Source organism: Pristiophorus japonicus, chromosome 11 (genome assembly GCF_044704955.1).
Source record: "Pristiophorus japonicus isolate sPriJap1 chromosome 11, sPriJap1.hap1, whole genome shotgun sequence".
NCBI lineage: Eukaryota > Metazoa > Chordata > Chondrichthyes > Pristiophoridae > Pristiophorus > Pristiophorus japonicus.
The window spans coordinates 62,179,596-62,196,626 of record NC_091987.1 but is presented as its reverse complement, the minus strand read 5'-3'; the positions used below and the strand labels follow the sequence as shown (position 1 = coordinate 62,196,626).

The window sequence follows — 17,031 nt, the reverse complement described above, 5'->3', positions numbered from 1 at the left end:
GGGACATACAGGGTAAGATAGTGACAGATACCGGGAACTCAACACCGTAGAAACTCTAGAGGTGTATAAGAAGTGCAGGGGTGCAATTAAAAAAGATATCAGGAAAGCAAAGAGAGAGCATGAAAGAATGTTGGCAAGTAAAATCAAGGAAAACCCAAAGATGTTTTATAAATACATTAAGAGCAAGAAGATAACTAGAGAAAGAGTGGGACCTATTAGAGATCATAAAGGAAATCTGTGTGTGGAGGCAGAAGACATGGATAGGATTCTTAATGAATACTTTTCATCTATTTTCACAAAAGAGAGGGACGATGTAGACTTTGCAATGAGGGAGGAGTATGAAATATTAGATTAGATAAATATAGTGAGAGAGGAAATATTAAGGGGCTTAGCAGTTTTGAAAGTGGATAAATCCCCAGGCCCAGATGAAATGTATCCCAGGCGGTTAAGAGAAGCAAAATAGGAAATAGCAGAGGCTCTGACCATCATTTTCCAATCCTCTCTGGCTACAGGTACGGTGCCAGAGGACTGGAGGACTGCTAATATTGCACCTTTGTTTAAAAATGGAGAAAGGGATAGACCGAGTAATTACAGGCCAGTCAGCCTAACCTCGATGGTGGAAAAATTATTGGAAAAAATCCTGAGGGATAGGATAAATCTTCATTTGAAAAGACATGGATTAATCAAGGACAGTCAGCATGGATTTGTCAAGGGAAGGTCGTATCGGACTATTTTGATTGAATTTTTCAAGGAGGTAACCAGGAGGGTCGATGAGGGCAGTGCGTATGATGTAGTGTATATGGATTTTAGCAAAGCTTTTGAGAAGGTCCTACATGGCAGACTGGTCTTGAAAGTAATAGCCCATGGGATCCAGGGCAAAGTAGCAAGTTGGATCCAAAATTGGCTTGGAGGCAGGAAGCAAAGGGTAATGGTTGATGGATATTTTTGTGACTGGAAGACTGTATCCAGTGGGCTTCCACAGGGCTCAGTGCTATTCCCTTGCTTTTTGTGGTATATATCAATGACTTGGACTTAATTGTTGGGAGTATGATTAAGAAGGTTGCAGATGACACTAAAATAGGCTGTGTGGTTGATAATGAAGAAGAAAGCTGCGGACTGCAGGAAGATATCAATGTACTGGTCAGGTGGACAGAACAGTGGCAAATGGAATTCAATCCAGATAAGTGTGAGGTAATGCATTTGGGAAAGTCAAACAAGGCAATATAATACACATTAAATGGTACAACACTGAAAAGTGTAGAGGAACAAAGGGACCTTGGAGCACAGGTCCACAGATCTCTGAAGGTAGCAGGCTAGGTAGATAAGGTGGTTAAGAAGGCATATGGAATACTTGCCTTTATAAATCAAGGCATGGAATACAAGAGCAAGGAGGTTATGCTTGAACTGCATAAAACACTGGTTAGGCCGCAGCTGGAGTACTCTGTGCAGTTCTGGTCACCACATTACAGAAAATATGTGATTGCACTGGAAAGGGTACAGAAGAGATTTACAAGAATGTTGCCTGGACTGGAGAATTTTAGCTATGAGGGAAGATTGGAAATGCTGGATCTGTTTTCTTTGGAACAGAGGAGCCTAAGGGGAGACCTGATTGAGGTGTATAAAATTATGAGGGGCCTGAATAGAGTGGATAGAAAAGACCTGTTTCCCTTGGCAGAGGGGTCAACAACCAGGGGGCATAGATTTAAAGTAATTGGGGGGAGGTTTAGAGGAGATATGAGGGGAAATTTCTTCACCCAGAGGCTGGTGGGAGTCTGGAACTCACTGCCTGAAAGGGTGGTAGAGGCAGAAACCCTCACCACATTTAAAAGATGTGCACTTAAAGTGCCGTAACCTACAGGGCTACGGACCAAGAGCTGGAAAGTGGGATTAGGCTGGATAGCTCTTGGTTGGCCGGCGCGGACATGATGGGCCAAAATGGCCTCCTTCCTTGCTGTAAATTTCTATGATTCTATGATTCTATGATCTGATTACCATTTTTGGACTGTTTCCTGGCTGCATCGAGCCAACTGTTCCTGTTCCACTTACCTGTTCCATCCAGCAGTCCTCATTTCCCTTCAGCTTCTGGGTTTCCTGAAGCCCGGGAAATCAGGTTGGCCAGTGTTAAAGCTGGAATAGAGATAAAGGGGTCGAAATTCAGTTGCTAACGCATGCTGATAATGCTGGTGTTAGCTGTTAACTGGGAGTTAGGCGTCTGGGAGTGGCGCTCGGTGCTGTTCACACAAAATTAGGATGTAATTTTTAAGAGGGTTAAAAGGTAACATACTGCCGGCTAACGCCATGGAAATCCTGACATCAGTACGTGTGCAACGCCTCCTTGGCGCCCTTCTCGCCACATTCACTTTTGCCGTCACACTTAACGTCTGGCGTTCATGACGCCTGAAAAAGATGGACTGCACAAAGCGGAGAAGCTAATCCGGGGCGTTATTTAAAGGGAGTTGCAGCCGGGGCTCAGAGGTCTCGATCAGTGCTGCGTTTGATGCTCGCAGAGTCAGTAAGGTATTGGCGTCACACTGCTGTTTACTCGTCAGATTGAGTATTAGTATCTCGGACACATTGGCTGCCATCTCGGATAACTTTGAAATCTCCATTTCACTATGACCTGTGCCAAGTGATGGGGGCAGTGATTGCACACCACGTCGTCCTGCGGCGCCGGGTGCAGAGATAGCTTAGGGCAAATGTAGATCCTCCCCAGAGGAAAGGCCCAGACCTCGGGGCAGGAGATCCGTACAGATGTAGGGTTTATCGCGTGCATCACTCTAGTCTTGAGATGTCCCAGGAGCAGTGCTTAAGAAGGCTGAAGTTTCGCAAGGATGTGGTCATGGACCTTTGCAACTTTCTGTGGACATAGCTGGCAGCTGACATTGGCACCAGGACTTCGCTTTCTGTGGCAGTGCAAGTGACAGCAGCACTCAACTTCTATGCTATTGGCACGTTCCAGTCTCCTGTAGGCGATATATGCAACATCTCGCAGTTTGCAGTACATTGCTGCATTCGCCAGGTGACCAACGCTCTCTACGGCAAACAATTGGACTTCATCAAGTTCGGCATGTCGTGGGAATACAAGGACAAGCGCCCCCGTGGTTTTGCCAGGATAGCGGGTTTCCCCAAGGTTCAAGGAGCCATTGATTGTACGCATGTGGCATTGAGGGCCTCGCCCCACAATGGAGAGATCTTTCGGAATCGCAAGGCATTCCACTCCCTCAACGTACAGCTGCTCAGATGATCACAGGCAGATGATCCTCGCTGACAATGCCCGATATCCTGGCAGCTGCCACAATGCCTTCATTCTGCGGGAGACCAATGTGCCACGACTCTTCAAGCCACTGCATGAAGGCCGTGGCTGTTTCCTGGGCAACAAAGGTTATGGTGTGGCCCCCCTGGCTGATGACACCCCTACGCAATCCCACCACCCCTGCCGAGCAGCGCTACAATACCAGCCATACCGCAACCCGGGCCATTATCGAGCAAACTATCGGGGTTCTGAAGCAACGTTTCCGTAGCCTTGACTGGTCTGGAGGGACATTGCTGTACTTACCTGATAGAGTCTCCATGTTCACCATTGTCTGCTGCATGCTGCACAACCTGGCCATTATGAGGGGCCAGCCATTACCACTAGGGATGGATGATCCACCTCAGGAGGAGGACGATGAGGAAGATGAGAATCCTTACCGAAGGCGGAGGCAGCATGACACTGCTGCAGCTGGAAGGGCTGCTCGTCAGAGATTCATCGTTCATCGATGAACTCATCCCAGTCATTGGTAGTGCGAACGTTAAGGTACTCCATGATGGCACAGTGCACAAGTTGCCACTGTGGATTGCTGCAGGTGATGGACCAATGCTACTTGGAAGAAGGTGGATGGAGAAACATAGAAACATAGAAACATAGAAAATAGGTGCAGGAGTAGGCCATTCGGCCCTTCTAGCCTGCACCGCCATTCAATGAGTTCATGGCTGAACATTCAACTTCAGTACCCCATTCCTGCTTTCTCGCCATACCCCTTGATCCGCCTAGTAGTAAGGACCTCATCTAACTCCTTTTTGAATATATTTAGTGAATTGGCCTCAACAACTTTCTGTGGTAGAGAATTCCACAGGTTCACCACTCTCTGGGTGAAGAAGTTCCTCCGCATCTCGGTCCTAAATGGCTTACCCCTTATCCTTAGACTGTGACCTCTGGTTCTGGACTTCCCCAACATTGGGAACATTCTTCCTGCATCTAACCTGTCTAACCCCGTCAGAATTTTAAATGTTTCTATGAGATCCCCTCTCATTCTTCTGAACTCCAGTGAATACAAGCCCAGTTGATCCAGTCTTTCTTGATAGGTCAGTCCCGCCATCCCGGGAATCAGTCTGGTGAACCTTCGCTGCACTCCCTCAATAGCAAGAATGTCCTTCCTCAAGTTAGGAGACCAAAACTGTACACAATACTCCAGGTGTGGCCTCACCATTGCCCTGTACAACTGTAGCAACACCTCCCTGCCCCTGTACTCAAATCCCCTTGCTATGAAGGCCAACATGCCATTTGCTTTCTTAACCGCCTGCTGCACCTGCATGCCAACCTTCAATGACTGATGTACCATGACACCCAGGTCTCTTTGCACCTGCCCTTTTCCTAATCTGTCACCATTCAGATAATAGTCTGTCTCTCTGTTTTTACCACCAAAGTGGATAACCTCACATTTATCCACATTATACATCATCTGCCATGCATTTGCCCACTCACCTAACCTATCCAAGTCGCTCTGCAGCCTCACAGCATCCTCCTCGCAGCTCACACTGCCACCCAACTTAGTGTCATCCGCAAATTTGGAGATACTACATTTAATCCCCTCATCTAAATCATTAATGTACAGTGTAAACAGCTGGGGCCCCAGCACAGAACCTTGCGGTACCCCACTAGTCACTGCCTGCCATTCTGAAAAGTACCCATTTACTCCTACTCTTTGCTTCCTGTCTGACAACCAGTTCTCAATCCATGTCAGTACACTACTCCCAATCCCATGTGCTCTAACTTTGCACATCAATCTCTTGTGTGGGACCTTGTCGAACGCCTTCTGAAAGTCCAAATATACCACATCAACTGGTTCTCCCTTATCCACTCTACTGGAAACATCCTCAAAAAATTCCAGAAGATTTGTCAAGCATGATTTCCCTTTCACAAATCCATGCTGACTTGGACCTATCATGTCACCTCTTTCCAAATGCACTGCTATGACATCCTTAATAATTGATTCCATCATTTTACCCACTACCGATGTCAGGCTGACCGGTCTATAATTCCCTGTTTTCTCTCTCCCTCCTTTTTTAAAAAGTGGGGTTACATTGGCTACCCTCCACTCCATAGGAACTGATCCAGAGTCAATGGAATGTTGGAAAATGACTGTCAACGCATCCACTATTTCCAAGGCCACCTCCTTAAGTACTCTGGGATGCAGTCCATCAGGCCCTGGGGATTTATCGGCCTTCAATCCCATCAATTTCCCCAACACAATTTCCCTGCTAATAAGGATTTCCCTCAGTTCCTCCTCCTTACTAGACCCCCCGACCCCTTTTATAACCGGAAGGTTGTTCGTGTCCTCCTTCGTGAATACCGAACCAAAGGACTTGTTCAATTGGTCCGCCATTTCTTTGTTCCCCGTTATGACTTCCCCTGATTCTGACTGCAGGGGACCTACGTTTGTCTTTACTAACCTTTTTCTCTTTACATATCTATAGAAACTTTTGCAATCCGTCTTAATGTTCCCTGCAAGCTTCTTCTCATACTCCATTTTTCCTGCCCTAATCAAACCCTTTGTCCTCCTCTGCTGAGTTCTAAATTTCTCCCAGTCCCCGGGTTCGCTGCTATTTCTGGCCAATTTGTATGCCACTTCCTTGGCTTTAATACTATCCCTGATTTCCCTTGATAGCCACGGTTGAGCCACCTTCCCTTTTTTATTTTTATGCCAGACAGGAATGTACAATTGTTGTAGTTCATCCATGCGGTCTCTAAATGTCTGCCATTGCCCATCCACAGTCAACCCCTTAAGTATCATTCGCCAATCCATCCCAGCCAATTCACGCCTCATACCTTCAAAGTTAGCCTTCTTTAAGTTCTGGACCATGGTCTTTGAATTAACTGTTTCATTCTCCATCCCAATGCAGAATTCCACCATATTATGGTCACTCTTCCCCAAGGGGCCTCGCACAACGAGATTGCTAATTAATCCTCTCTCATTACATAACACCCAGTCTAAGATGGCCTCCCCCCTAGTTGGTTCCTCGACATATTGGTCTAAAAAACCATCCCTTATGCACTCCAGAAAATCCTCCTCCACCGTATTGCTTCCAGTTTGGTTAGCCCAATCTATGTGCATATTAAAGTCACCCATTATAACTGCTGCACCTTTATTGCACGCACCCCTAATTTCCCTCCCCAACATCACTACTACTGTTTGGAGGTCTGTACACAACTCCCACTAACGTTTTTTGCCCTTTGGTGTTCTGCAGCTCTACCCATATAGATTCCACATCATCCAAGCTAATGTCCTTCCTAACTATTGCCTTAATCTCCTCCTTAACCAGCAATGCTACCCCACCTCCTTTTCCTTTTATTCTATCCTTCCTGAATGTTGAACACCCCTGGATGTTGAGTTCCCAGCCCTGATCATCCTGGAGCCACGTCTCCGTAATCCCAATCACATCATATTTGTTAACATCTATTTGCACAGTTAATTCATCCACCTTATTGCGGATACTCCTTGCATTAAGACACAAAGCCTTTAGGCTTGTTTTTTTAACACCCTCTGTCCTTTTAGAATTTTGCTGTACAATGGCCCTTTTTGTTCTTTGCCTTGGGTTTCTCTGCCCTCCACTTTTCCTCATCTCCTTTCTGTCTTTTGTTTTTGCCTCCTTTTTGTTTCCCTCTATCTCCCTGCATTGGTTCCCATCCCCCTGCCATATTAGTTTAACTCCTCCCCAACAGCACTAGCAAACACTCCCCCGAGGACATTGGTTCCGATTCTGCCCAGGTGCAGACCATCCGGATTGTACTGGTCCCACCTCCCCCAGAACCGGTTCCAATGCCCCAGGAATTTGAATCCCTCCCTGCTGCACCATTGCTCAAGCCACGTATTCATCTGAGCTATCCTGCGATTCCTACTCTGACTAGCACGTGGCACTGGTAGCAATCCCGAGATTACTACTTTTGAGGTCCTACTTTTTAATTTAGCTCCTAGCTCCTTAAATTCATTTCGTAGGAACTCATCCCTTTTTTTACCTATGTCATTGGTACCAACGTGCACCACGACAACTGGCTGTTCTCCCTCCCTTTTTAGAATGTCCTGAATCTTTTTAGAAGATCCATTGGAGCTGACAAGATTTCATCCCTCCAGCGATCAACGTCCTCCATGCTCAGAGGCAAAGAAAGACCTCACCTGAGGTTGGATCCGGCACCAGAGAGCAGACCAGCACAGCACCCGAGGAACAGACCGCTCAACGCGACTGCGCGGAGGTGATCCAGCTGAGACGACCCGAACGGACCTTCCAGGCTCCAATGGCATGACTCCGGAGGAAGAAAATCGGATCCAAAGGCAACTTTCCAGCTTCGGTGGCAGAACCCGGGAGAAGAGGATCACAACAGTCGACATTGTGGATGGAAGAAAGATGGCGCCCAAACCACCAGGTGAAGCGCCGAAGGAAAAATGGCGGCGGCCAGATCACGAGGTGCAGCGCTGATGAAGCAACACGTGGTACCAAGCGAAGAAGAGGATTGGGGTAAAGGGAGCAAAGCTCTCTTAAAGGAGGCCAGCAACCCACCACACTTAAAGGGACAGTCGCACATTCTCACACAATGTAATAACAACTGTGAGCTAAACGTAAAGCTTGTAATTGATGATCAGAGTTCTATACATGTAATAAGCAAAGAAAAGTCGGGTGATTGCAATCAGAGCTACAGTTTATCTACAATAAGCAATGAAACGTTGTGCGATGCAGGATTTCAACTGTATTCTGATTATGTAGCGGGCAAACACCCATCAGAAGCACACAGGTCCAGCGGGCTACCCGATGCTGTAGCTGTGCCTCTGGGACCAGGGTGATGCACCACGGAGTGTGGCCACAAGCAGCTAAAATAGACAAGCTGGAGAGCAAGCGATCTCAGAAGGGCAACGGCACTGGTATCGATTGGCTCCACCTCTCAGGCACCAACTGCCACGAGCCTGAAAGAACAAACTGCGCTAAGGCGCAGCCCCCAGACCCCATCACTGTCAAGGCTACACCCGGGAGCGAGGGGTCACCCGCGGCGGTTCTCCCAATTGGGACCAGGACCAGCCTGGATCCCAAACCAAATTACGCCCAGACAAGCGAGTCAGCAGTTCCCTGTGCACTGCTAGACGACTGCTCCTCTGGGAGCAGCAGCGACCTGGGGCGCAAGGAGAGAACAGGGAGGTCACAGGCATCTGTGAACCTGCCCGACGCTAGGAGCAATGACAAAGGCCCCGAGAGCGGGCAACTCGAGCCAACTGGATTCCCACTGCCAGCATCGGGCAACGCGCTGCCACCAGACCACCTGGACACCATCCAGCAGCTCTGGAACTAGCTTGTCCTCACATACCGGTGCTGACCCCAGCACTGATCCCAAAGATGTACCATCAATGTATCTCACCAGTCAAATGTACTTGCCTCACAACTGTACCACAAATGCAATGATTTAAATGCAAATTTCCTTTTCGAGACTTGAATGTATATGAATGTGATGAGCCACCAGCATGATCTACATGTGAGAGGGAAAATGGATGCATGTAGCCATGGACACACACATGGATCACACCCAGAACCCACTGAAGTCCCAGTGCATCATCGAACCATCCCAACTGGTAACTACTACCCAACGTTGTGGCAATAAGGACTTGGGGGTTAACAGGGAGCGAGCCAAGCCAAAAGCACAGCCAAGGTGCAAGGGCTATTGGCACTTAAATCTGGAGAGAGCCAAGCCAGAGCACATAGTGCAAAGGTATTGGCACAAAAGACTTGGGGGAGAGTGATGTTATATATGCATACTATAGGATATACTCTCTGTGTAGTCACTGTATAGTTACATAAGATGGAGACTTGTTTGCCGGAGGTACCATCAACAAGGTTCACACTGTATACACTATGCTGGCACCACCAGGGGGCGGAACTGGTGGAGGCCCAGGGATTACCTGTACACCACAGGTACCCAGGTATAAAAGGGAGTCTACCATGTGGTATCCTCACTCTGGAGTTATATTAAACGGACTAAGGTCACTACAGTTCAAGTGCAGTACTTTGCCTCTGAGCACGGGGGACGTCGATTGCTAGAGGGATGAAATCTTCCCAGCGCCAATGGATCTTCTCCATCCACCTTCTTCCGAGTAGCGTTGGTCCATCACCTGCAACAATGCACAGTGATAACTTGTGCACTGCGCCATCATGGAGTACCTTAACATTCGCTGTACCAACGACTGGGATGAGTTCATTGGTGTAGGTGAGCAGCTTTTCTTGAACCAGAACCAATTTGGGTCATTCAGTTTGATTGTCCCATAGCCTCTCAAAGGCTTTTTGATTCATTACTGACTGGCTCGCCCCCGTGTCCACCTCCATGAAAACTGGAGCGCCGACATAACAGTACTGGCCATAATCTTCCAATCCTCCTTAGATACAGGGGTGGTGCCAGAGAATTGGAGAATTGCAAATGTTACATCCTTGTTCAAAAACGGGTGTAAGGATAAACCCAGCAACTACAAGCCAGTCAGTTTAACCTCGGTAGTAGGGAGGCTTTTAGAAACGATAATCCTGGAAAAAATTAACAGTCCCTTGGACAAGTGTGGATTAATTAAGGAAAGCCAGCACGGATTTGTTAAATGGCAAATCATGTTTAACTAACTTGATTGAGTTTTTTGATGATTTAACAGAGAGGTTGACATGGTGTACGTGGACTTCCAAAAGGCGTTTGATAATAAGCTTGCCAGCAAAGTTGAAGCCCATGGAATAAAAGGGACAGTGGCAGCATGGATACGAAATTGGCAGGAAATAGAGAGTAGTGCTGATCAGTTGATTTTCAGACTGGAGGAAGATATACAGTGGTGTTCCCCAGGAGTCGGTACAGGGACCACTGATTTTCTTGATATATATATTAATGACTTGGACTTGGGTGTACAGAGCACAATTTCAAAATTTGTAGATGACACAAAACTTGGAAATATAATGAACAGTGAGGAGGAGAGTGATAGCCTTCAAGAGGACATAGACAGGCTGGTGGAATGGTTGGACATGTGGCAGATGAAATTTAATGCAGAAAAGTGCGAAATGACACATTTTGTTGGGAGGAACAAGGAAAGGCAATATACACTAAATGGTACACTCCTAAAGGGAGTTCAGGAACAGAGAGACTTGTGGGTAAATGTGCACAAATCGTTGAAGGTGGCAGGGCAGGTTGAGAAAGCAGTTAAGAAAGCATATGCAATCCTGGGCTTCATAAATAGAAGCATAGAGTACAAAAGCAACAAAGTTAAGATGAACCTTTATAAAACACTGGTTGTGCCTCACCTGCAGTATTGTATCCAATTCTGAGCATCGTACTTTAGGAATGATGTGAAGGCCTAAGACAGAGTGCAGAAAAGATTTACAAGAATGGTTCCAGGGATGAGGTAGTTCAATTACTTGGATAGACTAGAGAAGCTGGGCTGTTCTCCTTAGAGCAGAACAAGTTGAGAGGAGATTTGATAGAGGTGTTCAGAATAATGAAGGGTCTAGACAGAGTAGATAGAGAGAAACTGTTCCCATTGGCGGAAGGGTTGAGAGGAAAACATTTATACGCAGCGAGTGGTTAGGATCTGAATGCACTGCCTGAAAGTGTGGTGGAGGCAGATTCAATTGTCGTTTTCAAAAGTAACTTGTACAAGTACCTGAAGGAAAATAAATTGCTGAGCTATGGGGAATGGGCGGAGGAGTGGGACTAGCAGAAGTGTTCTTGCAGAGGGCAGCATGGGCTCAACAGGCCAAACGGCCTCCTTCTGTGCTAGAATCATAGAATGGTTACATGATGTGGGTGCTTGTGCAAGTAAGATGCCATGCCACAGTTGGTGATGAAGTGGCAGCAGTTAAGGCTCTGCTTCCTGTAGCTAATTCCCCAGTGGAAGTGCCTGGGTGGCCATCATTATGGCTGGTCTCTTCCTACAAGGTATCCTCTCTGATGCGAAACATAGAAAAGCTTGTTTAGCGGCATACAGTGACATTCTCTTTGAAGAAATAGTTGTAATACTTTGAGAAGGCACATGAAGCTGAGGCTATATCTGATGAGAATTCCCAGGTTTTAAACAACCGTATGTTGCTACCTGACTTCCAACTGTGCCCTCTCCCACAGGTTCTGCTGTCTGCCTGCCCATGATGTGCAGCACCTCATTTTCATGTGCACTGGGAGTTTTCTGGCAGCTTTCCGGGAGGCCTAGTGTTTGTGGGTCAGTAAATCAATGGGCGAACTCCATTGCAACGATTGAAGATGATCTCTGACAAGATCTCTTTTATCTGCATTCATGTCATAAACAAACAAAACATTGACAAACATCGGGTGGTAGCTAATATCTTTGGAACACGTACAGCAACTGTTTGGGTCGCTCCTTTCTTCCTCGCTCCCCTACACGGCAAGCAGGAGACTGAGGTAACTTTTGGCCTCCTTCTGAGATTAGCGCTGCAGAGAGCGTGTTGTATGAGCAAATCACCACCACGCTGATGATAAATGGCAGTACTGCCTGCGCTCTCTCGGCCGGCGGCAGTTACCCTTGGCCACCAATGTTACCGGCAGGTTTCCAGCGTTTCCAAATTCCTAGGTAAAAGGGTATGATAGGTTAAGTGATGAGTGAAGCCTTTATGAGTAATAGAGAATGTGTATTGGCAAGAGTGCCTTGATTTGCTTTGGCCACCAGTGTGTAATCATTGATTGGCTTCCTGCACTGTGTAGCATTTCTTGGGGTGGTGGAGGTTGCACCCTCTACCACTGCCACCTCCCTTCAGACAGCCTGCACCACCCAGTTCTGAGGCTTCCTACCCTTGGTGCACAGCAGTCTGCATCTTCTAGCTCTGACCAGTGTAATATAGAGCTCCCCCTAGTGAACCACTGCTCCACCTAGTGGACTACTGTGGTAATGCAACTGCTGCTGTAAATACAATCAACGTCACATGATGTGTTGGAGCCATTTTGTAGTGTGTGTTGTTAGTGATGTTGTAAAGAATATATCACAACCAGCTAGCAATATCTCTAGAGAGGCATCTGAGAATCTGGGGCCTAGCTGTTGCTGGCCCCGCCCCACCCCTGGTGCTGTTTATGCTGCTTCACACATTGGTGCTGTCCTTCCTGCCGCTCAGAAGGTGATGCTGCCTTTAACTAGCTGCCCCATTTTAAAGACTGCACAAGAACTGTATTTCCATCCCTCACAGAGCCCAGTATCAGGAGCTGTGTTAATAGCAAATGAGGGAACCAGGAGAGAATTGTAGTGGGTTAATGGTGGATTCACATCGGTGAGTGGTATCTCCATTTTGCTGCTAACCCACTAATGGGAGGAGGATTTAGCATTATTTTTATTATCCTTCTGAGTACTTATTCCTTCAGGTTTCAAACGACACACTTTTTCTGTCATTTAAAAGCGTAACTAAAAACTTTTCTCCTTGCCCAACCATTCATTTTAAGCCTTTCCCATTTATCAATTTTGGAGAGTGCACAACCTCTACTATGCAGTGCCTCCTGATGGCTCATACAGTAACTGCAGTTATGGATTGATATCTTTGTCGCAACCACTGCATTGTCCCATTACAGGTACTCCAATATTACCATTTAAGGCGAAAGCCAGAAATAGCATTTTATTAATTATACTGCACCAGTAGTTTAGTCTACTTAAGTCAGTCAGCAGAAAGTTTTGGTGCCCTTTCAGTGTTGCAGTTTTATACTGCAATCATTTTGATCCCAATTAATGTGACAGAGTACATCAGTACCAGAATCCAGTGAGAATCTTGGATGCAGGAAACTCATTATTTAAGTTGGCTGGCTGGGTGGATATTTTTGGAAATCACCTTCTCCCTGCCAGTTATCTTTTTGAACATGAGTGGAGAGGCTCACTGCGTGTAGCTAGCTGATTTTTACTGAGACCTAGAATATTTACTGATTTAGATTTGTGAATCAAAAATGTACTGCCAGATTATTTTTAATACTTTCTTTGGCACACTCAGACATTGCTGTGCAAATATTGCCAATTATGGATGATTCCTAAATAAAAGCAGTAATTAGTGAATCATTTGGGTCTGTATCCTTCCAGAACTGAAGAACCGAGTGTAATTATAACCAAGTTTGGTGCTGCTGAGTGCGTTCACTTTATATGCTTGCAGATTTTCATATGGTGATAGTAAGTCCATGAATAGCTCACAACTGCCTGTGATGCTTGTAACTTTTGACACTGATTTAATGCTCATGAAACTATTAATTGTCTCTTCAGCAGAATTCTGACTGCATTACTTTTTTTCCTACCAGAATAAAAATGTAAAATATGTGGACCTGGGTGGAGCTTATGTGGGTCCAACTCAAAACCGAATCCTACGCCTGTCAAAGGAGATGGGCCTGGAAACCTACAAAGTGAATGAGATTGAGCGTCTAGTTTACTACGTGAAGGTAAGAGTTAATTGTGTAGAAACTACTGAGGTAACTGTTATGTAATGATGTGTGTATCATCCCAGTACCTTAAATGTACTGTAAGCACTATGCCACACCACAGAGGGTGCTGCGGTGGGAAACCCTGGTAGTACCTGTAACAAGGGCTATATAAGGCTGACCACCACACCTGAGAGGCACTCTGGAGCTGAACAATAAAGGACGAAGGTCACAGCAGTTAGATTTACAGCAGACCGTGTGGAGTCAGTGATTTGTGTGCTACATACACCACATTGGCAATGAGGAAGCGGACGAACTCCATGCAACCACGGCTACTCTGGGCTCGCTAAAGGATTTTACCGTGGGCAATGATTGGGAGGCCTTTACGGAAAGGCTCGAGTACTACTTCACAGCAAATGACCTGACGGAGGACACATACGCAATGAGAGATAAGCGTAAGGCGATATTGCTCTCCAGTTGTGGAGATGAGGTTTACTGTCTCGTCAGGAATTTGCTGGCACCTGGGAGCGCCAGGGACAAGTCATACGAGGAGCTGACTGAACTCATTCGTGACCAGTTGAAACCGAAGGAGAGCATCCTCACGGCCAGATACAAATTTTACCATCACTGCAGACCTGAGGGCCAGGATGTCACCAAATATGCTGTAGACCTCAGGAGACGCGCGGCGCCGTGTGATTTTGGGGCACACCTTGACGAGGCTTTGTGGGACGTTTTCGTTATAGGGATTGGCCACGAGGGCCTCCTTCACAAGCTGCTGGCCACGGAACCCACAGTCACTCTGACAAAGGCCATCGCCATCAGCCGGGCATATATGACCTCGACTTGCAGCACCAAGCAAATAATCCACACAGTCTCGAACCCGGCAGGCACGGTCCACAGGATAGCGCCCACCACGGAGAAAACTGCAGAACGTGGCTCTGCCCGGGGCAGAGAGCACGGACCTCGGGATCCTGGAGCTCACAGTCCGCTGAGGGGGGCCAATCAAGCAGCACCATGCTGGCGTTGTGGAGGAAGCCATGGGGTTCACCGGTGCAGGTTTGCGGAATATACGTGCAATACCTGCCATGTTAAAGGCCACCTTCAGCGTATGTGTAAAAGAAATTGGACTCACCATGTGGCTGAGGAGATGGGGGATGATCTACTGTTCAGGGAGGAGCAGGTAGAAGATGATGAGGTGTTTGGGCTGCACACGTGTACTGACGATTCGCCCCCAGTGATAAGAGAAGTAAAAATAAACGGAGTCCCAGTGAGTATGGAAGTGGACACGGGCTCGGGTCCGTCGTTGATGAGTCGGAGAACTTTTGATAAACTGTGGATTAACCCAACTGCACGACCCAAGCTGGTCCCGGTCACGGTGAAGCTGCGTACCTACACCAGGGAACTGATACCTGTTCTTGGTAGAGCGATGGTGCAGGTATCCCACGGGGACGAGACGCACGCTTTACCTCTGTGGGTCGTTGCAGGCGATGGACCGACACTCCTCGGCCGGAGGTGGATGGGGACGGTCCGTGGGATCTGGGAAGACTTCATCACTCCACAGGCTGCTGCTCCCCGGGGTGCTGCCGTGCCCCGGGTCCCCAAAGTGCAGCGCCAACCGAGCTGGAGCTGCAGCCTCAATCCACCCACAGGCAAGTCCCAGGCCCGGACCTCACACCGAGATCCTGCAGCCCCAGCCCCCACAGGCAAGTCCCAGGCCCGGACCTCACACACAGATCCCACAGCCTCAGCCCCCACAGGCAAGCAGCCCTGCACAGAGGGGCCTAGTGGGGGGGGAGTGAGCCAGCGGGGTGCGAGGGATCCAGGATGGCCGGCGGTTCGGAAGAGCCCCGCCGAGGAGCTGTTAGTGTCGGGCGGCGGCAGCAGCTGGAGGTCGGCGGCTACGGAGGCCGCGGGGGGCACGGCAAGTGTGGCCGCTGGAGAGGCCACGACGGCCGCAGGAGAGGCGGCAAGTCAGGTGGCAGCGGAGGGGAGCGGAGGCTGCGACGGCGGCGGACATCCGGAGCGGCGGAGAAGAAGATGGCGGCGGCATCGTGTCGGAGCTGCAGAGCATCAAAGATGGCGGCGTCCAAGGAGAAGCCTCGTGGAATCCTGCATCAAAGATGGCGCCTTAAAAAGGAAATGCACCCAGGAGTCTTAATAGGGCCTTACCAAGAGGTGGTCCCCACAAAGGACTTCTGTAAGGCAGACGAGTCTAAAATGAGCTATGTTAATGTGAGATACTGAATTTATAAGAAGAATTACTTTTATAATGCTGAATGGCCACTGTATTTGTGTAAAATAATGGATGAAGTACAATTAATGATAACGGCTAACAAGGAAATCAAGGATCCGTTACCAGTCAATAACCAGTTAATGTACCAGATAATATGTATCATACTAGCGCACTGTCTATGCCCACCTGCCTTCCGTTGGACAAGTGTGATGTTATGTAATGATGTGTGTATCGTTGTCCTGCGTCCTGGTGGCGGGGGGGGGGGAGGTGATGTTATGTAATGATGTGTGTATCGTCCCAGTACCTTAAATGTAATGTAAGCACTATGACACACCACAGAGGGCGCTGTGGTGGGAAACCCTGGTAGTACCTGCAACAGGTGCTATATAAGGCTGACCACCACACCTGAGAGGCACTCTGGAGCTGAACAATAAAGGACGAAGGTCACAACAGTTAGATTTACACCAGACCGTGTGGAGTCAGTGATTTGTGTGCTACATACACCACAGTAACAACCGTCAGCAGAGCATTTACTGAGTATATAGTTGGATTACCGATCATTCAGGTTATGATATGGGCAGGGCAGGATGACTGAAATGTAAATGTCACGTTCTGAGATGTTTTGTGAATTTTTCCACTAAAATGATCTGGAAAACGAGTTACTTACATAAGAACATAAGAAATAGGAGCAGGAGTAGGCCATACGCCCCCTCGAGCCTGCGCCACTATTCAATAAGATCATGGCTTATCTGATCTTGGGCTTAACTCCACTTTGCTGCCTGTTGCCCACAACCCCTATAGTTCAAGAATCTGTGTTAGAAATAGCCAAGTTAAGGCAATCTCTGGTTACTTTTATAATCAGGATTGATTGTAAACCAATATGGTGGATATATTGTGTTTAATCCAGAGTTTAAGACGGAATATAACACATTGTTATGCAGCAAAAAACATACGACCATAACAAGTAGTTGCTACTGATCCGATTGGACAAATGGCTGGCGCACATGAGCAGTTCTTTGGCTTACAGACTCTTTCTCTTCGTCTAGAGCTTCCTTCGGTAAACCATGGGATCACTCTTGAAGAGTGTTCTACCAGCCTAACTTCTATTTTGCTTTCCCCTCACACCATTTGTGTGGACAACCTT

General features: G+C 47.5%; 1 protein-coding gene across 2 annotated transcripts in view; it reads left to right on the top strand.

The window, feature by feature from the left end:
• The window catches only part of mao (monoamine oxidase), a 270,332-nt gene that overhangs the window by 85,584 nt on the left and 167,717 nt on the right, over positions 1–17,031 (top strand). For both annotated transcript variants that reach the window (XM_070893439.1, XM_070893440.1), the window contains exon 3: positions 13,538–13,675. In XM_070893439.1, the coding sequence (XP_070749540.1) occupies positions 13,538–13,675 (138 nt within the window). The remainder of the gene's footprint in view (positions 1–13,537; positions 13,676–17,031) is intronic.